Genomic DNA, 19,392 nt, shown 5'->3' on the forward strand with positions numbered 1-19,392 from the left:
GTCAGCAGGATTTAGCCTTGGCTTTTTGATAGACGTGCGTACTGCCGTCTTATATGCCAGGCAATAGGCAGCTTGATCAAGGTGACCTCGGGCGTCTAGTGTACATGCAAGGCGGGACAAGGAACCCTCGTCTGTCACTCCAATGACTAGATTAACCAGTGCGATTCTAGAGTATAAACTTGCGAATGATTCAGTCTAGCTACAGGTACAAAATTGATTCCAGGCTGAGCTGCTGGCGCACAGAATTGCAACGTTCTCGGCGCGTGCCGACTCATGTCACGGACGGACCGTGTGGGACAGAGAGGCTTACACACGGAGTCGAGACGGGGATTGGGACTCGAAACTGTCCAGGTCAAGTCGTCACCTCCTGCAACTTGATTACCAGCAGGGTCTTGGGTATAGATGGCTGGGCAAGCAAAGCAAGTTGGTACATTATTAGATGAATAGTCTGGGGAAGACTGTCAGAGGAAGTCAAGCTGCGAAACGAACGCCCAATGGCTCGGCTCGTATCCAGGAAGAACCAACTCGTGTTGCTCCACGATGAAACTTGAAAGTACACGTTCGCCCCCTGACGGCACCACAGCACAGTACAGTGCATGTACCAAACAGACAAATCAACTGTCAGCCAAAGCAGAAACGGCACTGCAAGTTTATATCTGCATCCATCTGTACCCTAACACGGGGACAACTGCACCGCAGAGGTACAGTACCTCATACTAACTCGAATCGTCCTGGCGACGGAACGGCTCGGTTTGGTTACCTAGCGAGAGTTTACCGCACAAAAAAATAAAAAGCTTGACACTGCATGCATGCAGGAGGGAGAAAAAAAGACAGGTAAAATTCCCACGCGGCGGGCGCCGTTTCATGCTCGGCGTGGCCAGGACAAGCAGGTTGCGTGTTGTGTCGCTTTGCTCGTGCCTTAGGATGCCCTGTGTGCGGGCTTCACCAAGTTTCCATACCGCAACTAGACGCGTAGGTACACAGCCCTGAGGGGAACTCGCACAGCCCGGGCTCGACTGTTGCAAACGTTCTCTGTCGCCCTGGGGGGTTGGACGCCCACTAAAATTATCCACCTGGGCAACTCGTCCGTCCCCCAAAACTGCCCACAAGGATACAGAGTGAGTGTGTTCGCTCAGGGCAAAAGCTGGCCACTAACGGCCGTTCACTGTCCTGTCCGCGTTTTTGGTTAGCGGGCCCCGGGGGCGTTGATGTACAGTACCTGGCTACTGCACTGTGCTGTATTGAGTGTAGTAGCCTCTAAGGGCAGCTTCCATGCTCCGTTGGGTCTGGGCTGGAAGGAAGCAAGGCGTGGGCTCTCTCCCCTTCTCCTTCCTCCTCCCACTCCCACATCCCTCCTTCCCGCCCAAGGCACTGCTAACTCCCGCCTCCTCCTCCTCCTCCTCCTCCTCCACCCCCCATCTTGCCCCGTTCTCCATATCGCGCGCGCCTCGTCTGCTTCTCCAGGCCCCGTCAAAAAATCTTCCTTTTTTGTCCTTCTCCATGAGGCCTGTATATTGATCCTACCCTTTGTTTGTGCCCTCTCCCCTCTCACACACTCTCTCTTCCTGTCCCCCCCTCCCCCCTTCATATAGTCCCCTTCCCCATTCCCTTCCTTTTTTGCATCACTCCCCAAGCCGCTGGCTCGGACGACGCTGGACGGCCACTGTCCAGTCCTTCACAAGTTCCAGCGCTCTTGTCTGGCCACAGAAAAGTCCATCGTCTCGATCGGCTCTCCTCCCGGATCGCCCTGTCCCTCGACATCCATATTAGACCTAACGACTCTCGGTCATCGACTGCTCTCGGCTCCGATCTTGTCCTCGTCTCCTTCGTACGAAGCATCCTTTGTAATACCGACGGCTCCTGGATCTCTTCTCGTTCGCATCGCGCTCCTTAAATCCAACACCCACGTTTCTGTCGCCTACCTACGGTGCATCATCCTCGGCGCTCCACGTCATCACCCACCCCTTCGTCCATCGTTCGGGGTCAGAAGAAAGAAGCTGCTGCAATACCGTACTGTTCACTAGACGACTTCCTTCCCAGGGCTGTCCTTTTCGCCTCTAGATACGACTACACGATTTGATCCACTGGTCAAACCGATCCCCGCTGCGAATAATAATCCACTATCCGGCCCGACACCTCTTCGTGTCACCGTCTCATGAGGTCGGCTAGATAATTGATAATGTCAACTTCTAGATCCGAACACTTGACTCTTGGCTACGCCTCCCAGTCTGCCAGTCAACCCCGTTCCACCTCTCCCTCCGCCAACAACTCCCCCATCGACCCTCTGCCGCCTTCTCGCTCTCCATTCGGCCTGTCTGGTGGTCTCAATCCCTCTGGCAAGATGGCGAGCAATCCGCGATCCGGGGCTGGTTCTCCGTCGCACGAGATGTCTGGTTCCAGCCGTCTGTTTTCCAAGAGGTTTGTCCGTCCCAATCTCCGAGCTGCTTCATCTCCTCGGATTGCCATCATGTCCTCCACTTGTGACAGTTGCTGACGTGGACATTGTCTCACCGCGCAGGGCTCGCGAGATTCAGGCTCAAGAGGGCGTACCGGGCATGCCGGGGAGCCTCTGGGGTGGTCCTCCCACGAGCGGCAATTCCACGCCGCTGCGCGAGAATATTCCCGAATCCCCAACCGATGGCTTCCCCGACTTCGCCCAACTTCCCACGCCAGACTCGATGCCTCAGACCAGGCGCGCTCGTGCCGGCACGGTGCCTTCGCGCTTCTCTCCTGGGGGAGTGGCCAACGGCATGTTGGGTGTCGCTGGCTTGGCTGCAAAGACCAGCAGGCCAACGCCGACTCAGAGCCCCTTCAAGTCCCCCTCTCCCAACCCAGACCCCCAGGAGAACACGGCTGCCAACTCCAGCTCCACGCTCCTCTCCCGCCTGCGAGCCGGATCCATGCCTCAGAGAAGCCAGTTTGCCCCGATTCCCGGTACCAGCTCCCCGTTCGGTCCCTCCATCTTCAGCAGCTGGAACCCCGCGGGTGTTGGGCGTGAGCGAGCTTCCACCCTCGCCAGCATTGCCAGTGTGGGTTCCAATGGTCCCAGCTCCCCGGCTCAGTCTCAGTTCTCTAAGGAAGGCGGCGGCGAGTCTGATGTCCACATGAGGACCCTGGATTATCTCGGTCTCGCAGAGACCCCGCAGCCTCCCCGCGCCCAGCTTGCGACTCCATACCTGGCCAACCTCGACTTTACAAAGCAAGCAAGCCGTTTCCGATCCTACTCGGTCAACAACAAGGACAAGTATGCCGATGATGAGGACGACTATGATGCGGATATGCCTCTGGATCCCCAGTATGTCGCTGCCCTCCAGGATCAGCTGGCAGCTACCAACGCCGCAATCCACAACCACAACCTTGCCGTCCAGGCCTTTGCCAACCAGGCCTCGGCCACCCGCCCTCGTGCCCGCACCGCTGGTGTTTTGGATACTCCCGGTAGTCGACTTATGAGGACCTACATGTCGAGTGGTTCCAACATCCCCAATGGCATTGCGCCCGCCGAGATTCGCCTGCAGGACGAAAAGGATTACGAGGACCTCCCTCAGGCCGTTGCTGGAATGAACCTTGGCAGGTCCAACAGCCGCAATGCCGGCCTTCTCAGTGCTGACGAGCAGGGCCTTGAAGGACCTACCAGCGCTCTCTGGCTGGGTAGCATTCCCACTTCAACCACCACCTCGACTCTGATCGAAATGTTCAAGTCCCACGGTCCCATCCTGTCTGCCCGTGTCCTTACCCACAAAAACTGCGGCTTTGTCAATTTCGAGCGTGTTGAGAGTGCCATCTCGGCCAAGGCAAGCATGAACAGCAAGGAGATTTTCCCAGGTGCTGGACCCATCCGTATCAACTTTGCTAAGCCGCCCTCTGCTTCCAACACTCCTGGCCATGACGGTGTTTTCCCTTCTCCCAGCCCTGATCCATTCGCCAAGGGACAAGACAACGCTCAGGGCGCCAGCTCTGCTACCCCCGCTGGTGAAACTGCCCCTGCCCCTGCCTCAGCAAACGCCTCTCCCAAGGTTCCAGCTCTTCGTGAGATGACTACGGACATCCTCGATATTGTCAAGCAGTTTGGAGCTTCGGACGAGGACAGGTTCAGGATCTCTCGCAACCTTCAGTCGGCTATTCAGTTCAACTCGTTTGTTGAAGAGATTCCCCCGATCCGCGAGCCCGCTCATACTAGAGTCCACGATGCGCCAAAGCTCAGAGATATCCGCAAGCGAATTGACAACCAGAGTCTGTCTCAGGCGGAGATTGAGAACATTGCCGTCGACATGCTCCCGGAGATTGCCGAGCTTTCATCCGACTACCTGGGTAACACTGTGGTTCAAAAGCTGTTCGAGCACTGCTCCGATCAGCTCCGTGATGCCATGCTGACCGAGATTGCGCCTCACATGGCCGAGATTGGCGTGCACAAGAACGGTACTTGGGCGGCCCAGAAGATCATCGATGTGTGCAAGACGCCCGCCCAGATGTCCATGATTGTCGAGCACCTACGACCCTACACGATCCCTCTCTTCCTTGATCAGTACGGCAACTATGTTCTGCAGGGCTGCCTCAAGTTTGGCGCTCCCTACAACGACTTCATCTTTGAGACAATGCTCAGCCGCATGTGGGAGATTGCTCAGGGTCGGTATGGCGCCCGTGCCATGCGAGCCTGCTTGGAAAGCCATCATGCTACCAAGGATCAGCAGCGGATGCTCGCGGCTGCCATTGCCCTTCACAGTGTTCAGCTGGCAACAAACGCTAACGGCGCCCTGCTTCTGACGTGGTTCCTGGATACCTGCACATTCCCCCAACGTCGCACCGTCCTCTCGCCTCAGCTGGTTCCCTACCTGGTGCACCTTTGCACTCACAAGGTTGCCTATCTCACTGTCCTGAAGGTGATCAACCAGAAGGCCGAGGCTGATGCCCGAGATGCGATCCTCAAGGCGCTCTTCTTCACCCCCAACGACCAGGTTCTTGAGGCTATCCTCAAGGATCATCAGTGCGGTGCCACGCTCATCTTCAAGGTGCTTACGACGCCCTTCTTTGACGAGTCGATTCGCACCCAGGTGGTTGACAACGTGAAGGCTGTCCTTGTAAGAATCAAGGCCCAGCCCAACCAGGGGTACAAGCGCCTGATGGATGAGGTCGGCATCTCAACTCGAAACGCTGCAAACAACCGTGATGCCAGCACTCACGCTGAGCAGCGCCAGCGACCAGCTTCGAGACAGGCGAATTCCAATGGCCACCACCCTCAGTCTGCCCACTCCAACAAACCGTTCTATAACCCAATGAACGCCCCGGCTAACCCCCCTGGCTTCGACATGCCTTATGGCGGCCAGAGGAACGAGGCAGGCGATGGCGGTGTCTCGGCATTCCCTCAGTTCAACCAGGGCATGATGTACAACGCGCCCAGCGGCCCAATGCCTGCCAACCTCCAGCAGATGCAGTACCAGCAAATGATGAACCGTGGCCCGCCACCCATGAATTACAACTTCCCTCCCATGCAGGCTGGCTACGGGGGTTTCAACGGTCCCAACCCCTCTGTCGATCAGTATCGTCAGCAGAACATGCCCAATGGCAGCCCAATCCAGCCTCCCGTCTCGCAGATGCCTCAGATGCCTGCCGGGCAGACCCCATTTGCGCCACCGGGGTTCAACATGGGAATGGGCAACTACGGTTACGGAAACATGGGAGGAGGCATGCCCAACATGGGCTACATGCAGCAGGACCAGGGTAATCCCAGACGCGGCCGCGTAAGTACAGCTCAGTCTCGCAACGATCAGCAGAGAAACTAACGAGGTGTTTGTCAGAGATAATCAAATCAGCTGTGCTTCAACGGCGTCACTGGGAGCTGTTTGCAACTTAGACGGATCTTTTTGAGCTTTTCTTCTCACTTTTCAGGCCAGTTCCGGCACATGATGCCATCAGGAGTTGGGGGGTATTAGGGGGGTTCTTACTTCGGATACAGACATGCATGGCAAAGACGGCCGCGTTGTCACGATGACCAAATATGGTTGGTATGGACCGGGTGTCCCATGTGCGACTTTGGATGCCTTGCGCTGCGAGATCTCTTGTTTCAACGCCTGCCTCCTATCTCTTGCTTTGCTTTGCGTTGCGGGAGCGCACTTCAGGCCGGCCTTGAATGTCTAACTCTGACGCCGCCAACAAACAAAAGACGGAGAAGCGGGACTATTCTATTTCCACGATTGAACGAACCTGGGGGAAAATCACTTTTTAAGAAAGAAAGAAATAAAACTACTCGACGATTCTTGTTCAAGGCGGCGACAGACGGATTTACGTATGGGCTCTGGTCTGGTCTGGTCTGGGTTTGTTCAATTCTCGGTAGAAAGGAAACCTTGGCACCCCCTTCAAGGGCCTGCGACGAGTCTTGATCACACGAGTGAGATTTGGGCGGGTCAATGGACTGAAAGGAATCTTTTTGTTGGGTTCACTCAGCCTTGGGTGAAGAGGTTGGGTGGGTTTTGCGAAGGGTATTTGGCTCAGCTTACCGGCAAAGAGGTCACTGGGAAAGAGAGGCCAAACAAAGCTGGCTAAGCAGGGCAATGCCTCGCAATGAAAGGATTGTTGTATATTAAAATGGAAGAATAGGAAGATGGGGGCGCTTTTACGACTTTGACCTTTTCACGGCCTCGCAATTGACGTTGTTCACATGTATGATGTACAGCAATGTCGTTGGGGTCAACATTATCAAAGGTCCTTGATTCCCGTTGTCAATCAGATGACCAACACACGTATGAATTACTCTTGCGACTACTGTAGGCAATGAGAGGAATCAACGTGTCAGTCACGGCAGCAAAAGGAACACGCATGGCAGATTGTTAGGTTTGATATTGGGCTCGCCTTCTTGTGTCTTTTTTATCCTCGATACCGAAAAGGAGCTATATCCATCACCATTCCACCCCTTCCATCCATCCATCCATCCACCTACCCTTCTTCCCCTCTCCGGCAGGTGATGGGATGAAATATCTCATCCTATGCCACTCCACCGAAAACTATGATACAACAAGAGCATTAAACGCAGCGCTGCTTTAGGTGACCATGTTTGTGCCACCCGCCTAGACCCCCTCCCTGGTGCATCAGACCGCTGCCGCCCCGCTGGCGGGTGAAAGAAGAAAGAAAAAGGAGATTCGTTTCGTCCATAATATAGTGGTTTTGAGAAGTAGAGTCGCAGGGAAAGACCACGAATCAGATGGCACTGGGAAGAGAAGAAGATGCGAAGAGGGGTACGACCATGGGCAATAACCTGAACGGCAAGCTAGCACAGGAAGAGATGAATCAGGGAGGGCAAGGTGGAAGAGAGAGAAAAACAAAAATGTCAAGAGAGCACCCAGGTCGTTTCTATGCCGTGGTCGTGATGATTTCGAAATACCAAAAGCCTCCCAAACTCCAGCGATCCATAGTCAGCGGGCTCAAGAGGTTTTGGGTTGTTGGGGTTGATAGAGTGAGAGTGCTCGCATGCGTGTGAGAGCTTTGAAATTCGTACACAGATTTCTATGAAAAGGGGAAAAGTGAAGAGAAGAAAAGGGGGTTACGCTATAGTCAAACAAGAGTGCCAATTTTGGTCGAGAATCGTTGGGAATCGTGATGCTCTGTCGTGACAGAGCGAGCAGGAAGAGGGTAGAGGGGTTGTAAGCCACTCTCGGAACATGTCGATGGAGGTTTAATCGAGTTCCATGGCGCCTTCGGCGTGGTCAATGGTTGAAGGGGGGGTAGGTTCAGTGACAGGCGGAGGCACCGCAACCTTATCGAGTGGCTCGGCGATAGCTGAGTCTTGGGGAGATAGGATGCTAGGTATCTCGTGCTCCTGATCAAGCATAGTGGTGGTGTCCGGTTCACCAAGAAGATGTCTAATACGGGATCCCATAGCATCCATCTGGGCAAGCAGAACGCGTAGGCTAAGCTTGTCACTGTCTGTGAGGTGACCAGTAGCGATGTTGCCAGCATCGGTCTTGGCCATGAGTGCCAGAACATTGGGGTCAGCAGCGTCCTGTAGATATATCAGTAACATGTGCGACAAGGCGGTATAACAACTACTCACCAAGAGAGCTGAGATCAGCTGGTCGACGCTCTCCGACTTGTGGTCCTTGAGGCTGGTCATGGTCAAGGCAACTTGCATCTCGTCCACTGACCGCTGAAGATCAGAGCCTTTGACGGGATGGCTTGAGTCCTTCACAGGCACAGGGGCGTATGACAGCCATCGAGGCTCGTCTTGACGAGGGCCGTAGCCAGCGTTTTGGCGGCGCAACCTTGATATGGCGTTAGAACACAGGGATCGCAAGAGAGGTGATGCTGTCACTCACTGTTCAATAAAGTCCAGTACAATGCCTTGGGCCGGCAGCTTGTAAGCCCGTCCAAACGAGTCGGGATCTGGCCAGCCAGAATTGTTGACGGGCTTTGACTCTGGTTCAGACTCTGTCTCGTCGTTCCAGTCCACTTCAATTTGGCCATTGTTCTTGAGGCCTCGTGACAAGGCTGGCGTGATGGTCTGCGCTCCCTTGATCTTGCGGAACCGATGAGCAGGCGCGAGCGAGCGGACCTCGGCAATTATCTCTTCAGAATGAAGAGGGCATCGCCAGTTCTTAAGAACTGGAGGAACGGCCAAGGGAGGATCCAGGCAGTCAATATGCCAATAACGCGGGCAGACGCTGCAAGGAATGATGGCCCGGACATCTATCGCGGCCTTCTGGCAGCCGTGGCAGAGCACAGGTTGTCCATCGTCTCGCTGCCTGAAGAAGTCGGGTACTTCTTCGTAGCCATTCTTCCTCCTGTCGTCTCGGTTAGCCACTCAGATATCTAGATTCCCGGAATCGTCACTTACTTAGTCGTCTTGGCAGTCGTGACCTCTTCGTACTCGCCATCAGGTCCAGCCTTAACCCCTTCGAAGCGGGTTTGCAACTTCTTGGGGAGGCTAAAAGCACGAGGAATGCTCTTCTCGAGGTTGTTCAGAGCAGGCCCAAAGATGCCCTTGTGGACAGGCATGCGCGAAGGATACCGCTTGAACAGACACTCGTTGCAATACCACTCATCAGGGAGATCGTCAGATGGTACCATGCCCACGCACTCAAAGTGGAATGACCGAGGGCATCCGTCGCAGCAGACGACATCGCCAGCCGCACCACAGGCGGAGCAGTCCTCATCGTTGTCGGATATCTAACCGCCGTGTCAGTTGAGTGGTTACCAGGGCAGGGCATGCATATCCAGCCACGTCTCATGTCCACGTTGGCCCGCGAGTTCATTCGCATACAATGCGCTTCTCGCTCCTCGCTTGAGGCTTGCTTCTGCTGCAACGCGTTCCAATCTGGTGGCTGGCTCGGAAAAGCGGATCACTCTTGCAGGGACCACCAAAAAAGCCCTGTCTGGTGATCCTCATCAGACAGACCAGACCAGACCAAACAGACAGGGCACGAAAAAAATGGCCACCATCTGCTGGATCTGTGAAATTTGGATTTCCATCATGATGGCTCCCAGAGTGTATCGCCGTTGAAACGCGTCTCACATCCTCCCAGTGAAATGAGAAACAAACAAGGAAAAAAAGAAACATACCTGATCCTTGGCGGCCGCGCTGGTTGCTGTGCCATCTCCCATAGCCCGAGGCACTCCGGCAGCAGTTCCTCCTCGCTTCTTCACGGGGCTAGAAAGGGCACGTATTGTCAGCAAAATTCTTCATGATGCATGGATTCAAACAAGGCCTTGTCTTGCGGCAGAGCCTAGGCTAGTGCATCTTCGTCTCTGACGCAAAGGGTGGTTGGAGATGGATGTGATGTGAGATCAGCCAAAAAAGGGACAAAAGACGTGATTTCTCACGCGTCCAGGCGTCTCTCCGTGTCAAAAAACACACCCAAAGCGAGAGCGACATGAAAACCACCATGGTTGTGTAGATGGGATCGATGCATCTTGGAGATGAAGCGCCATCTGGGGTGTGACTTACGATGACTTGACACGAAGGCCAGTTCTCTGCTTCTTGGGTGGGCGTAGCGTGGGCGTGGCAGCCCTCGAGCCTGCGACTGAGCTGCTCTCACGCTGGAAAGGCCATGCAACTGGAGACACGGTGCTCTCGACCTCATCGTGAGGCCTCTTGCTGGCCGATCGGGTCGCCCTTGTTGTCGCTGGGGGCGCGATCGACTGACGCGTCCTCCTGGTCTTCTTGGCGGGTGTCGCAACCTGCTCATCGTCCTCACCATCACGAACCGAGCTCTCGCGGACTGTGACGCTGTTGGCAAACTTTTGCGCGTCGCGTCTGCGGTCCCAGAAGGAGTCGTCGTTATCATGACCAGCCTCATCGACCGGCACAGACGAGCCCTTGGCGCCCTTGGCCGCCTTGGTCTTGGGAGGGAGGAGGTTGTTCAAGACGGGAGCATCAGCAAGCCTTCCTGGCATACTGGCTTCGGCACTCACGCTGATGGTGGCACCGGTGGGTGCATCAGCGGCAGAAGAATTGCTGGTGTTTGAGATGACGGGGAGGGTGGGAGAGTGTGATGCGGATGGGCTTGACCTGGATCGCTTGGACTTGGTCTTGTTGGACTTGTTGGAGGCGGCGAGTGATTTGCGGCGGGTGGTGATTGGCCGAGGTTTTGGCGCATCGCTGGAGTCGGCCCCAGGTCCACGGCCAGCTCCAGCTCCAGCTCCAGTTCCAGATCCACGTCCAGGGCGACCAGCCGTTGCCCCTCGACGGACGGGGCTGGGGCTACCGATGCTGGCCTCTGGAGACGACAGGCTGAGAGCCGACGAGAGCGAAGAGTCACTAGACGCAGAGTCGCGACGACCTCTCTTCCGCGACGTCGGCGTTCGGGGTTGCTTGTCTGTCGACATTTTCCGGGGTGTGTGGCGGGTGGCGTGGCCAGAGGCAGGGTGAGAGGAGTGCGGCGCAGAGTGAGAGTAAGAGTGAGAGTGAGATCGAGAGTGAGACCGGGAAGAATGCAGCGTCTTTGCCTTCTTGGCCGCTCGTCGGTGATGATGATCCTCCTCGTCTTCGTCGTCACCGTCGTGGTGCTGATGCTCCTCTTGGTGGTGATGCAGCAGTTTGCCGTAGGGCGCTGCCTTGGGTTTGTGCGGTGTGAATCGACTGTTCGTCGTCGGCGGGATAAAGTAGTAGCAGCCTTGATTGTCCCTCTTGCCCTCGCGCTTCTTCTCCTCCATCTGCTTCGAGAACTTTCGCATCGTGTCCTCGTCGGCCGTCTGGTTGAAGACGTCCTCGATCATGGCCACGAACCGGGGGTCGCCTGATTTTTCGTCGTAGAGGGTCCGCAGCGCCCACGCCGTCGGATAGCGGTAGTGCTTGAGGGCCTCATCCACTGCAGCCTCGACCACCTTGTCGATGAATTCTTTGTCCTGGGGTTCAGCCATGGGCTCGGATGCCTGGATCGTGTCCTTGATGTCCTTGTCCTTTGGCGTCTCTTTGACCTCTTTCGCCTCTTTCGCCTCCTTCTCCTTGGGCTCCCTGGCCTCCCTGGTCTCCTTTGCTGCCGGCTTAGTCACAACGATGGAGCTCCTGCGGCCGCCTGACGAGCGCCGTGTCCGCCTCCCCAGAGATGCGCGACCCGACTGTCGCCGCTTCGTCCGGTTCGGGTCGTAATCCTCATCGTCCTCATCGTCTGCTGCGGCTGCCGCGTCCTTGAGCACAATGGACCTCCGCCGTGGCGGTGTAGGGGGCTGGGTGGTCGGAGGAGGGGAAGACGCTTCCGCCCTTGCTCTGGCAGCAGCTGCGGCGGCAGCAGCATCAGCATCGTGGCCGGCGTCCACGTCGACATCTGCAGCCGGATCACTCGGGATGGCCTCGGCCGTAGATTTGGCAGCGTTTGCCCCTGACGGCCTCAATATGATCCTCCGCACGCCAGAAGTGGTCTCGGGCGCGGCCTTCTTGGGCTTGGGCAGACTTCCCAACGGAGCCATGTTCTCCACGACGCCATATCGCATCAGACCATCATCCTCGAAGCTCGCCTTGCTCTGCACGGTAGGCTCCAACCATCGCTGCATGAATGCCCTCGATCCCTCGGTAGCTCCCTTGGACGCGTCCAGCACTCCGTTCCATTTGGTGTTTTGGGATTGCGCGGGGCTAGAGTAGCGAGATCGTGAGGCGCGGGTGTTTGACGAGATCATTGTGTCGACCTTTGTGTGGTTGTGGTTGTGGTGGTTGCCCCCCGTTTCCCTGGTGCCCTTCTTTTTTTTCCTCCTGCCTGCCGTGCCTCTGCCTGTTGCCGCGGGACAAGCAGCGCACCTCTGTAGGCCTGGGCGGGCTACTAAAGAAACATGGTCAGCCAGGGCACGCGCGTGGGGAGTAAAAAAAGGGGGGTAAATAGTTACTTCACTCTGGAGCAGCAGCATGAATTACTGCTGCGGTATCGCGTCTTTTCCGGGCGTTGACGCGGTGTCTTGACGAGGAGAAGAAAGGAAGAGGGTGGTGGTGGGTAGCGGGTTGAGACGAGACTCGACTTTGAGAAGGTCCAGGTAGAGGTGCGTCCCGTCGGAGCTGGCGGCGCGGGTCGGACAAGGGGTTGCGGGGGGGCGGGCAATTGAGCAACGCACGGGGGCGACCTGGACCCAACAGCTACAGTACCAGTCCCGGGCTACCTACAGCCCTGCTAATCAGTGGATGGAGGGCTATCGGCAGTGCCAGTGTCAGTGGTAGTGATTGAACAGTAATGGTACTGAAACAACGGTAGTTGTAGTATAGCACTGTGGTGAGGGCATCAGGGTGGGCAGCAGCTAGTTATATCCATTCATTCATAGCTCCAGTCCAAGACCACCTCATGGGCATCAAACACTTCACACAGTAAACTCTCACTGTCATGCTGTGAGCCCTGTCGCCTCTTTTCCCTCTCCCTCCTACTTTTCCTTTCTTTTTTCTCATTTTCCCCTTCCCCTTGAGCTCTTTTCCCAGGCCCGAGTCCCATCTTAGCTCTCTTACCTCTCTTCCCCCAGGTCATCGAGTCAGAAGCTCAGCAAAGCTCCATTACCCACCAGCCCAACCCAAGTCTAGCTCCCGTCTCGAGCTACAGTATAAGGGGGTCAAGCTTGAAGCTCCCCCCGTCAATGCACAATCCCGTCCTCCTGAATCAAACATTTGCTGTCCAGCCTGATGCTTACTTTTCGCCGCAAGGCAGCCTCTAGGACTGACTAGACGGACGCCTCGTCTGCTTTTTTTCTCCCCAACCTCATAGCCCGCCTTGGGCCGCCCCGTCACAAATCACACGCCGTCAGGGGCCGGCCGGGAGGGGGCACAACAAGGCGACTCTGCCCGAGCTGGCGAATTGGAAGCCCCTGGCCACGCATTGTGCATCAGATCCCCCTTCCTCCATGACGAGACCTTGCTCGCTCCCGAACTCACTCATCGCCTCCAGAGCAACCATCCATCGGATCGGCCTTGTGGCCTCCCGCCACAGTACGGGCAGGGCAGCTCCCATCAGTCATCGAGTCACTCACTGTCCCTTATCTCAGGCACTCGCCTCGTTCTGCATCCACATGACGATACCCCTCATCCAAGTCCTCCACCGGACCCTTTGGGTCTTGTTCCAACTCCTCTTTCTTGTGTGCATGCTTCAACCAAGGCCTCCTCAAGATCACTCTCCAACGAGGCAGTCAACAAGATAATGGCAGAATCAGGGGCTTGGTCAGTATAAGGCTGTTTTGGGCTTCTATATACCTCCCTGGGCTTCCCCAACCATCTAACTAACATGTTGGGCGTGATATTTCGAATGTCGAACATCCCCGTTAACTTTCCAAAGGTTTGCGCTGGAAAGACTCTCCCTCGAATAGCCCCGTCCGACAAAGGCATGATCAAAGACCCGACCTGTTGACATGCATGCTGATATCTTGCGCCTCTTGTCCTCGGATCGTAGGTTGTCCAACCCCGTCATCAACATCTCCGCTCTTGTCATTCCATTTACTCGGCATCAGCCTCGCCCTCCTTCTTAGCGGCCTTCTTCTTGGGCTTGCTCTTCTTCTTGCCCGTATTTCGGGCGATGGGCTGCTCCAGGATCTTGAGAACCTCCTCGTCCTCGATCTTCTTGTCCGACTGGTACTTCTCCAGGTTCAGGGGAGGGGGTCCACCCAGCTTGGTAATGCCGTTCTTGGTGATGGCTGTTTTTCACGTCAGCGTCAGGGGCTTCACAGTGGCTAGTTGGCGTCTCTCGATTCAAGAAAATACTAACCAATGGTGGTGAGGTATCGGGCAACCTGGGCGTTGTCCTTGTCGCCAACCAGCTCGTACTGGCGGAAGACGTTACCGCGGACACACTCGACGACACCAGACTTGGCATCACGCTCATCCTCAAGCTGTCGCAAGCTGAAGGGGAAAGTTCCGAACTTCTTCTGGACCTCGGAGAGGATCTTGCGAGAGGTAGGTCGCTTGAGGCCGTAGGTCTGGTTGGTACGGCGGTGGAGGGTGGGTCGCTGGTCGATACTCTTGACCTTGCCGGAACCCAGACTGACACCGACCTCGACACCCCAGACCTCGCTAATCTCGGGGGTACCGTCGCCCTTGGTGCCCTCGGCGGGGGCGAGGACAATCTTCTTGCTGCCCTCGATCTCGTTGCGGTCAAACAGCCACGAGGTGGTGCTCTCGACGAGGTTCACATCGTAGGCCTTGGTAACCTTCTCCAGAAGGCTGGTGATCTTAGACTGGGTAGGGGCCTTCTGGGCGGCAGCCTTGGCCTTCTCCTCGTCGGTTCCCTGGGCCAGGAGGCCAGGGGGGATCATGAGTCGCAGGAGCAGCTCATTGACATAGTAGTTGGCCAGGATCAGATCGGCGGTGCGGCCAGTGACGGGCTCTCCGGCCTTGTCCTCGGGGGTAGCGACAACAGTGTCGCAAACAATGGAGCCGAAGCCATCGATCTGGGCACCGAGCTGGATCTTGATGGGCTCTCCCTCCTTAATCTCGATACCGGCCTCAGCCTCGTCGGAGGTAAGGGGAGTGTAGGGAGTGACATAGGACGCGGGGGAGACCGTGGTGGGGTGGGAGAAGCCTAAACGGCGTCAGTGATGCTGTACGGGCGGGAGACGGGGGAGTTTTGGAAGACAGACCCTTGTTGATCTTCTTGCCTCGGTAGACCTTGGCAATCTCCTCCTCGATCAGCTTATCACCCTGCTGGCAAATGTCGACAATCTTGGCGCCGGGGACGACAAGCTTTGAGACCTCGGCCAGGACCTTCTCCGAGATCTGGGCAGCAGTCTTGTACTTGGTGAGAGTGTCTGGGTTAGCCAGAGTATAATCTGTAGAGCGGCATCAGCATCAGTGTCATTAGACAGGACTCGACATCTCAAGCGAGGTCATCGTGGGGCAATGGTGACGAGGGCATTCGCAGGAATGGGTTGTTGTTATGGCGGGGCAGCCAACAGCTGAGCAAGCGAACGGCGAGGGGCAGCGCCAACGCCAGCGCCAGAGCTACAGCAGGCGAGCTCCCGCAGAGGAGCTCTTTGATGTGCGCGCCATTGGATGCCAAGCAGGGCAGAACAAGATAACACAGGAAGACTTACCGATTTCCTTGTTGTCCGACATGGTGGGCAAAATTGTTCAGGTAGGTTGGTTGGTGAGAAGGGTGAAGAACTACGAATGCCGGGGGAGTGTGGACGACGAAAGCTCGACCAAGTCGCACGCACGCACAGAAATGGAAGCGGGGGCCCTGGGACTGGACTGGGAGCTGGAAGGAAGGGCTTCGACGACAGGGTTTTAGTGGAGGAGGGGCCCAAGATGGATGGACTGCATTCGAGGGTGGATTATTGCTATTTAACTGTATGATTTATGGTGATTTCTCGCTTTGATCAAGTTAGCTAGCGCTTGCTTCTAGTCTCTGTAACCCATGCCTCCCCTAGGGTTGCCCCGATGTTCATTGCTGGTGGTGAATCCTGGTGTATTATGTCTGGGTTGTGTGCGTCTTTGTGTGCGCAAAAGCAAGCGCCACTTGCAGCAAAGCGTGATGGTCAACAGGTCAACAACACGTCATTCCAGTTGCCCAGAGACCATTTAGTACCTGGGGAATTTTCAAAATAAGTGCGCCCTCTGCTTGCAGCTTGACCTTTCTCGGAGACGGCCGCACACAGTCACTTTTTTTTTCACTCTGGCGAAGAGTATTCGGGCCTCGGTGTTGAGGGGCTCAGGAACTGTCGTTACTGATAATGACTTCATCCAGCCCTATTTTCCGTCTTGGGCAATCGGTCACTCCCGTCTGCCGGGGCTAATTTTAGCTACCCTACACTTTCACATGTGCCCATGATTGTGACAGACGGGGGCTCCCTCGAGGCTGGAAATTGCCATTGGGTATGATTTTGTGTGTGTTTCTATGTTCTTCCTGACTTGGAAATGTTGTTTCTCGGTTCTCTGCATTGAATGCTGCTTAAAATTCAATTACACCGTTAGAGCCAAGGCGCGCTGTTGTAAGTAGACCAAACGGAGGCGGTTTGCGCCACACCTGCTTCCCCAGTCGTTGACCGAGATTGCTGCATACCCGTTCTCAATCAAACAACGCATTCAATGTGATATAACAGTGCACTCAATAACTAAAATGATCCCGCGCATGGGGATGACTCGATGGCCATTTATTAAGAATGGATCATGAAAGGAAAGGGGCTACCAGTCTCGCGCTCATTCACAAGCCACACGTGGCGCAGCAAGGTCACTCTACATACCAATCACCACAGCACGCGCCCCGCAGAGGTACCTGTACAACAGACTAAAGACACTCTCTGACTGATCCAGCAAACAGGAGGCTTCGCGCGGCGCGGCAGAATCCTCCCGACCTGCACCTGCGCCTTCCGCCTGGCTAGAAACAAATCCTCAACTCAACTGAAGCCTCAAGCCTCGCGCCTCGCCTCGCCTCGACCCCAGCGACTTCATCCATCCCCACCCCAACCAACGTGGCATCCTCGCCGCTGACGATCTCTCTACGAGCCCCTCGACGTGTCGCGCATCCTGTTTCAATCCATCTCATTATTTTGCCTTACTTTGCTGCCTCCGTCGCGGCCATTCCGCTGCGCCGCGACCGCGATCCGCGCCCCGTGAGCCTCGAACATGGCTGCTCAGCCCTCCACTTCTACGGCGCCGGCCACGGGCCCGGCGTCCACCGCGACTTCGGCCTCCGATAGGGATGCATCCGCCGCATCGTCGAGCAAGATGCCCGTGCGAACAAAGGAATCCTATGATAAGCTCATGGTTGAGCGGTACATCACCCGTGATGCCATCGCCGCCGCGGCGCTCGGGAGTCAGCTGGACCACACCCGAAAAATAATGGCCGACACACGCGACAAGATTCAGGAGTATCGCCAGGTTCGCACCGATTATCGCCAGTGGTTCCCGCCTTCACGGCTCTACGGCGAGGGCTACAATGGCTTTGCCAATGGATACACAGAGAACCACGGACCCTCCAGGATCATCTATCCCTCCCAGAAGCCCCGACCCGGTCAACGGACCACGCCTCCCCTAAAGTACAAGCGCAAGGATATGCTCAAGCAGGCCGAGCAGCACGAGGAACTGGTACCACTGCGGCTGGAGGTCGAATGGGATAAGATCAAGCTGCGCGACACCTTCACCTGGAACCTCCACGAGCGCCTGTTGGGAGTCGAGCTCTTCGCCGCGCAACTCGTCGAGGACATGGGTCTCAAGCCTCCTGCATCTCACCCCGTCTACGAGCAGGTGGTGCATCAAATGCGCGAGCAGCTGAACGACTTCTATCCCTTCGTCTACTCGGAGGAGGACGCTCTTGACCCAGAGCTGCCCTACCTGGCGTACAAGAACGACGAGATGCGCATCCTCATCAAGCTCAACATCACCATCGGCCAACATACGCTCGTCGATCAATTCGAGTGGGAGATCAACAACCCTTCAAACTCGCCCGAGGAGTTTGCTGCCAACATGGCAAGGGACTTGTCGCTCTCAGGAGAGTTCACAACTGCCATTGCGCACTGCATCCGAGAACAAACTCAATTGTTCACCAGGAGTTTATACAGTGTCGGTCACCCCTTCGACGGACGGCCGATCGAAGATCCCGACCTGGTCGGCGCGTTTCTGCAGACCCCTCTACCCTCCGTCTTCCGACCTCAACAGCAGGCCAAGGAGTACGCCCCTTACCTATACGAGCTCAGCGATGCCGACCTGGAAAGAAACGAGACGATATTCTCACGCGAGCAACGCCGGCAGAAGCGGTCCATCAACCGAAGAGGAGGTCCACAACTGCCTGACCTCAGGGAACGGCAAAGGACGATCCGCACTCTCATCGTGTCGTCCGTCCTGCCCGGAGCCGCGACCAGCATTGAGGAGAGCCGGCTGTATAAGCGTGCTGCTGGACCTCGGACGAAACGTGCCGTACGCGACGGCGAGATCTCGGACTCAGACGACAGTGAAGACTCGGCTCCTGATTCTCCTGCTCCATCACAAATTACTGGCGGCACTGCTCGAACACGCGGCATGCGCGGAGCTGCTTCAGCGGCACAGCAGAGGATGGCCAACCTGGGCCGCTCCGAAACTCCCGAGGCCAGCGCCATCACACATCACCACGAAACCAGAACGTCCCGTCGGTTCCGTGAGGAGACGGAGGAGCCAGCGCATTTGATTGTCACGCTCAAGCTCAACCGGGAAAAGCTGAGGAGGCTCATGAACCGCGACTATCGCGATCTAAGGACACCTTCTCAGACACCAGTCCCCTTCCCTCGTGCCCCTAGCGCTTCTGCTTCTTCAAGATCTATGCCTCCGCCGCCATCTACACCATCTGGCTCCACCCCCCAGGCGCATCCTACTTCGACATATCCTCCAGGCCAAATAGGCCGACTACCAGCACCACCGCCTGTTCCTGGGCAGGCCCATCCCCCAGCGGTAAGCTCCCCTAGTCTATAGCTAATCACCAACTGAGCTGACTGAGCCCCTTAGCCCCCGCCGCCTGAGTGGCTTGTCAACGCCCTCAAGGAATTAGAGAAGACATACAACGAAGGTGACAGGTTCGAGGCCATCATGAAATACTCCTACCTCGACCCCGTGACGGAGCTCCCCGTACAGAACCAACCTATGCCCGAGGGCGTTAGGTACGCCTGGCTGCCGCGCATCCGCTGCCTGGACTGTACTACTAAGTTGTATACACCCGGCCCTGATATGACGGCCCAGAAGTTCGAGGCTCACCTGAAATTCTCGGCGCACAAGAACCAGGTTCGGCAGCGCCTGGCGCGGGAGGCAGCAGCAGCGTCGGCGTCCAAGTCTTGAGAAAGCGAGCTGGCACATTCTTAGCACAGGTCTTGGCAGTCTTCTCATGTCGACGCATTTCACCCCTTGGGGGCTGTTTCTTGGGTCATGTTATTCCTAGACGAACTTGGGGCGTTGTTCCATCTTTTTTCTTCTTTGCTTTGCGTCAGACTCAAAGTATCGAGTATCTTTTATCGCTGTACATACGACTCCCGGTCCAGAGGGAGGGA

General features: G+C 56.3%; 4 protein-coding genes across 4 annotated transcripts; 2 read left to right on the forward strand and 2 right to left on the reverse strand.

Moving 5' to 3' along the window:
- Nucleotides 1-2,179: 2,179 nt before the first annotated feature.
- Nucleotides 2,180-5,777, forward strand: LRP88_09930 (uncharacterized protein; the record flags this gene model as incomplete). The annotated part of the gene is made up of 2 exons (XM_083246403.1): nucleotides 2,180-2,418; nucleotides 2,519-5,777. The coding sequence occupies 2 exons, from the start codon at nucleotides 2,180-2,182 to the stop codon at nucleotides 5,775-5,777; spliced, it is 3,498 nt and encodes a 1,165-aa protein (XP_083097516.1).
- Nucleotides 5,778-7,663: 1,886 nt separating this feature from the next.
- Nucleotides 7,664-12,099, reverse strand: LRP88_09931 (uncharacterized protein; the record flags this gene model as incomplete). Its single annotated transcript, XM_083246404.1, has 6 exons — nucleotides 7,664-7,990; nucleotides 8,042-8,249; nucleotides 8,304-8,768; nucleotides 8,822-9,153; nucleotides 9,547-9,634; nucleotides 9,932-12,099. The coding sequence occupies 6 exons, from the start codon at nucleotides 12,097-12,099 to the stop codon at nucleotides 7,664-7,666; spliced, it is 3,588 nt and encodes a 1,195-aa protein (XP_083097517.1).
- A 1,783-nt stretch (nucleotides 12,100-13,882) lies between these two features.
- Nucleotides 13,883-15,496, reverse strand: LRP88_09932 (peptidase M24, structural domain-containing protein; the record flags this gene model as incomplete). Its single annotated transcript, XM_083246405.1, has 4 exons — nucleotides 13,883-14,079; nucleotides 14,151-14,963; nucleotides 15,022-15,210; nucleotides 15,475-15,496. The coding sequence occupies 4 exons, from the start codon at nucleotides 15,494-15,496 to the stop codon at nucleotides 13,883-13,885; spliced, it is 1,221 nt and encodes a 406-aa protein (XP_083097518.1).
- A 1,509-nt stretch (nucleotides 15,497-17,005) lies between these two features.
- Nucleotides 17,006-19,183, forward strand: LRP88_09933 (SWI/SNF chromatin-remodeling complex subunit SNF5; the record flags this gene model as incomplete). The annotated part of the gene is made up of 2 exons (XM_083246406.1): nucleotides 17,006-18,802; nucleotides 18,857-19,183. 2 exons carry the CDS (start codon nucleotides 17,006-17,008, stop codon nucleotides 19,181-19,183), a joined length of 2,124 nt encoding a protein of 707 aa, XP_083097519.1.
- Between the last annotated feature and the right edge of the window lie 209 nt (nucleotides 19,184-19,392).

Source organism: Fusarium phalaenopsidis (assembly GCF_050370095.1).
Source record: "Fusarium phalaenopsidis strain FUZ10S chromosome Unknown contig_32304, whole genome shotgun sequence".
Classification (NCBI taxonomy): Eukaryota; Fungi; Ascomycota; class Sordariomycetes; order Hypocreales; family Nectriaceae; genus Fusarium; species Fusarium phalaenopsidis.